The sequence below is a fragment of the Pteropus vampyrus genome, unplaced genomic scaffold, assembly GCF_000151845.1.
Source record: "Pteropus vampyrus isolate Shadow unplaced genomic scaffold, Pvam_2.0 Scaffold3, whole genome shotgun sequence".
Taxonomy (NCBI): Eukaryota; Metazoa; Chordata; class Mammalia; order Chiroptera; family Pteropodidae; genus Pteropus; species Pteropus vampyrus.
Genome location: NW_011888784.1, coordinates 9466898 through 9472579, shown reverse-complemented (window position 1 = coordinate 9472579; position 5682 = coordinate 9466898). Strand labels below are relative to the sequence as shown.

General features: G+C 34.0%; 1 protein-coding gene across 5 annotated transcripts in view; it reads left to right on the top strand.

Moving 5' to 3' along the window:
- PIK3C3 (phosphatidylinositol 3-kinase catalytic subunit type 3) overlaps positions 1–5682 on the top strand; it is a 139571-nt gene that overhangs the window by 42938 nt on the left and 90951 nt on the right. For all 5 annotated transcript variants that reach the window (XM_023531417.1, XM_011361284.2, XM_011361278.2 and 2 more), the window contains 2 exons: positions 4076–4180; positions 4820–4912. In XM_023531417.1, coding sequence (XP_023387185.1) covers positions 4076–4180; positions 4820–4912 — 198 coding nt within the window. The remainder of the gene's footprint in view (positions 1–4075; positions 4181–4819; positions 4913–5682) is intronic.

The window sequence follows — 5682 nt, the reverse complement described above, 5'->3', positions numbered from 1 at the left end:
CCTTTTCCCATGAATTATGAATGTTCTTAAAGGCATCTAGAATGGTGACTTCTTTTCAGAAAGTTTTAAATTTACGTTGCCTTGATCCATCAGAGGAATCACTGTATGGCAATTACAGCTTTTTACAAAATGTGTTTCTTTAGACTTGAAAGTTGAAATTACTCCTTGATCCATGGACTGCAGAATGGGTGTTGTGTTAGCAGACAAGAAAACAACATTAATCCATCAGAGTTCTTGGGTGACTAGGTGCCTTGTTAATGACAGTAATATTTTGAAAGGAATCTTTTTTTCTGAGCAGTAAGTCTCAACACTGCGTTTAAAATGTTCAGTAAACCATGATGTAAACATATAAGCTGTTATCCAAGCTTTGTTCTTCTATTCATAGAGCATAGTCAGATTAAATTTAGCATAATTCTTAAGTACCCTAGGGTTTTCAGAATGGTAAGTGATCATTGGCTTCAACTTAAAGTCACCATCTGCATTAGCCCCCAAAAAGAGAATCAGCCTGTCCTTTGAAGCTCTGAAGCCAGGCATTGGCTTTTCCTATCTAGCCATGAAAGTCCTAAATTGCATCTTCTTCCAATGTAAGGCTGTTTGTCTACTTTGCAAATCTGTTGTTTAATGTAGCCACCTTCATTAATTAGCTTGATCTTCTGGATAACTTGCTGCAGCTTCTACATTAGCACTTGCTGTTTCACCTTTTACTTTTATGTTATGGAGGTGGCTTCTTTCCTTAAACTATATGAACCAACCTCTTCTAGTTTCAAACGTTTCTTTCACGGCTTCCTCTCCTCTCTCATCCTTCATAGAATTGAAGAGGCTTAGGGCCTAACTCTGGATTAGGCTTTGGTTTAAGGGAATGTTGTGGCTGGTTTGATTTTATATCCAGACCACTAAAACTCTCCATATCAGCAGTAAGGGTGTTTCATATTCTTATCATTTGTGTGTTAACTGGAGTAGCACTTTTAATATCCTTTAAAAACTTTGTATTCACAACTCGACTCACTGTTTGGCACAAGAGGCCTATCTTTTGTCTTGTCTCGGTTTTCGACATGCCTCCCTCACTGTTTAATAGTTTCTAGCTTTTGATTTAAAGTGAGAAGCATGTGACTCTTCCTTTCACTTGAATACTTCGAGGCCATTATAGAGTTATTAATTGGCATAATTTCAGTATTTTTATGTCATAGAGTAGGGGTCTCCAACCCTTGGGCTGTGGACTGGTACCGGTCTGTGGCCTCTTAGGAACACGGCCACGCAGCAGGAGGTAAGCGGCAGGCAAGCAAGCAATGCTTCATCTATATCTGTAGCCGCTCCCCAGCGTTTGCATTACCGCCTCAGCTCTACCTCAGATCATCAGGCATTAGATTTTCATAGGAGCACCTGGTGCCAAAAAGGTTAAGCACCAGGGAATAGCGAGGCTTGAGGAGAGAGAGAGACTGGGTAAAGGCTAGTCAGTGAGGCCGTCAGAACATCCACAACATTTATGTTCAGTTTGCTTTCTTATATGAGTGGGTTCACGGCACCCCCAAACAGTTACAATAGTAACATCAAACATCACTAATCACAGATCACCATATAACAAACATGATAATAATGAAAAAGTGCAAAATATTGTGAGAATTAACAAAAATGTGATACAGAGACACGAAGTGGGCAAATGCTTTTGGAAATGGTGCCTACAGATTTGTTCAAGGCAGGGTTGCTACAAACCTTCAATGTGTAAAAAAAACCAAAAACCCTCAATATCTCCTAGGTTGAATAAAGCAAAGAGCAATAAGACAATCATAAATTGCACAGAAAGGGAATTAGTTTATACCAGGACATAACACTATGATCAATGGATGAAAATTTTAGGGAGACTAAGTTGGTTGTAAAATATGGAAGATCACTGTAGCTACTAAAACTATTCAATTTGAATCATAGTGTCTGGATGATTTTGAGATACCTGTCTGTTGAATTTTTGAGATGATAACTCTCTCATAGGTATGAAAGAATAAGAATTCCTGCTTTACAAACAGATGTTTAATTAGATGACTTTAGATTTAGAAGGTTTCAGGCGAAAAAATTCTTTTAGCAGCACAATAGATATCATCATATTCATACTTATAATTCATTCACATCACTCTGAACTATTTCATTCTTATTTTATGCATTTCTAATTCGATTATAACCTTCTTTATCAGACCAAAGTAGATTAAAAGTTGCACGTTAAAAATGAAAACATGATAACCGAGGTAAATGTCGGTCATTAAAGCAGGAAGTAATGACTGATGGCCTAACAGCAGAGGAAGAGATAGGAAAAAAAGAGTATAAAAAGTGAGGAAAAAAAAGTCACTTGGGAATCTTTTAGAAACAAACCCTACATATCTTCATAGTCCCTATGCACAACATACTATGATTGAGTTAATATATTTAAAATTGATACTTTTCATTATAAAAATCAAATTATATTTTGCATTCTGGATATTTAAAACACAAATGTGTATTCTCGGTGTATACTTCAAAATGTGTATACTTCAAAATGGCCAAGAGTAAACAAATTTTGTCACATTGAGATCATAGATATCACTTTTGCTTAACTTCTACCAAAATACCGGGTAAATGAGATGTCTGTATATGTAGTATGTTATTTTCCATAGAAAATGCTCATCAACAGTTATAGTTTTAACATAATGGATACTGTAATTAAAAACAAACAAACAAAAGAACTAAGGTCCCTGTTAAAAATTTTTAGTTTTAAATGTAGGCAAGCAAGCCAGCAAACAAACAAAAAACCCTATTCTCCTTACCGCTTGTATTCAAAAATTCAATTCAGTTTGTAGCCGTAATTATTTATTATATAGAGGAATATATTTTAACAAAGTAATTTTGAGTGCCACTGAGCTGGTATACCACTGTATCAGACAGTAAAAGAGACTATAAAACTTCTGTTAATTACAGAGTTATACTAGCTCATATACATAAACAAATAGACTGGTAGAACAGAATAAAAAGCCCAGAAATAGATTCAAATAAACATGGAAATTTGTGTATGATAAAGGTGGTATTTCGTCACTGGAGCATAGTGCTAAAGAACAGATTAGCCATTTGGGAAAAGAAAATGAAATCAGATCCATATCTCACACCATATATAAGGAAAAACTCCAAATGGATCAGGCATTTAAATGTTAAAAAAATGAAACTTTACTAGTACTTTACTCTCACTGTAGTGAAAAACTTTCTAATGATGACTGAAAATCAGAGGCAGCAAAAGAAATGATTGATAATCTTGATTGCATTAAAAATTTGACTGCATGGCAAAAACACTGTAACAGAGTCAAAAGACTGTTAATAAATTGGAAGAAAGTATTTGTGACACATCACAGACCAAAGGGCTGAATATTTAATACATGAAGAACTCTTAAAAACTTAAGGACAAAGAATCAAAAAGCTAATTGAAAATTAGGAAAAAGACATTAACAGACAATTTACACAGGCAAAAATACATAGAATAAAACGTATTTTAAGCAAAAATAGTATATTTAAAACAATTTTGGCTGTAGGTAAAATCGTGAACAGAAAATAAACATGGAATATATATATATTAAATGTATATACTCAAATATGTATACTTAAATATGTATATTTAAGTATTGTGGTCTCTGCCCTCAGTTACTACTGGTGATTAAACTGCTAAGATGAAAATATCACAAGGTTGTTAGTAGCTTATAGGAAGAGAGAATGCTTTACTCTGAGTTGTAAAGAAGGTCATGGAATGAAGGGGTTTTTGAGTGGATAGAGGATATAAAAACCTGGAGTATGTGGAGAATGAAGGGTAGATGTTTTAAGAAGCTGAAATGGCATGGGCATGTTATGGTTCTAGTGAAGCATAAAGCATACTTTGTTTCCCTGTCTCCAAATAGTGATATGTTTTTAAAATATACATAGAGACTAAAGTGGTAACAAAAATAAAATATTAAGTATTATAAAATGGTCCTAAGTAAGTAACTATTTACTTTTCTATTTCTAACTGGCTATTGGAACTTCCTTTTGGTGAAGTTTACATTGTTGATTAATATTTTAAAATTATTTATAGGAGAATTTAGTTGAGAGCAAACACCACAAACTTGCCCGGAGTTTAAGAAGTGGACCTTCTGACCATGATCTCAAACCTAATGCTGCCACAAGAGACCAGCTAAATGTAAGAATCTATAAAATAATAATATAAAAATAATTAAATGAGGCAACACCACATCAGTTTAAAGTGATTTAGATGAATGTTTTTTTTCCCAAGTTAATGAACACCACATGATTTCAACAGCTTCGCAATCCTAAGGTTTTATTTTTATTTTGGAGCTTTCAGTAAATATATTAGCCCTGGAGACAGCTACAAATAGTTTGCACTTTTGCGATACCGTGTTCTCAGAAACTGGCCCTGAAGTACATTGCCTGAGAGAGGCCTTGGTGCGCACGTGTGTTGTTGCGCACATTGACTTGATAAGACAAACACGTATTGTTTGGATTTTTCCTTTTTTGAAAGGATGACTTTTTTAAATTTTGGTTGGTTTTGTTTTTGGTTGAATTAAATTCGCTCTGTAGTTATATACTGTTATGTGGAGTATGACTTTTTCATTTTATCTTTTATTCTCCCTTATACTCTATTAGTATCCTTTTTGGATTGATAAGTATAGCAAATTTAAGTCTTACTTAGTTGCATGTACATTCTCCTTCTGTAATAGTTCTATTATAGAATATTTAAATAAATGGAAAAAAATATAAATGAACTGGAAACAGATAGGAAGAATGTATTTGACAAAAGTACCTCTTTTTTGTTTTGTAGATTATTGTGAGTTTTCCACCAACCAAGCAGCTTACATATGAAGAACAAGATCTCGTTTGGAAGTTTAGATATTATCTTACTAATCAAGAAAAAGTGAGTTTTTTGAGTACTTTCATATATCAAATTTACCTATAAACTTTGTTGCTGATGAACAAGAGGAAGTAAAACTGCCATGGGAATATAGAGTTATTGTCAAATTTTAAAAAAGTTACAGAACAATATTTATGATACTCCATTGAAAAAATTATAGAGGTATACACACAAAGACACATATACCCATTTGTTGATGTGTAGACAGTGACTGAATGGTTTAAATCAGAGAGACTTGGGTTCAGTTTCCAGCACTACAACTTACTATTCCTAGGTAAGGCAAGGCAAATTTGGAAGTTTGATTTCCTCATTTTTCTGATGATGACAACCTCCTTCGCAGTTGAGATAATACAGGTGAATAACTTGGCTGAGTACCTGGTACACAGTAGTAAATGTTGATTCACTTCTGTCTTCATTCTCCTCACCTCTTTGAACTTGGGCGATTAGCCAAATATTTACATTATTAAAAGAACTAGAATTCTAGAAGAGATGTGGCTAGAGAGAGAGTATGAGAAATGTAATTTGAAATGTGTAAATTGAGTTGGTAGCATAATAGCTAGCTTATAGTGCATGATAGAGGCTAGATTAGAACTAGACATTTACTTTCCATAATGAAACCATGGAGTGCATAAAGTCTCTGGAGAGACTGAATTGCGTTGAAGCAAGTAGTCTGGCGACTTGGTTGTGAGTCTTTTGTTGCCACTAAGAAGCTTTTTGATGGCAAGCAAATTACTTCACCTGTTTAAGCTTTAGTTTACTCATATTTAATATGT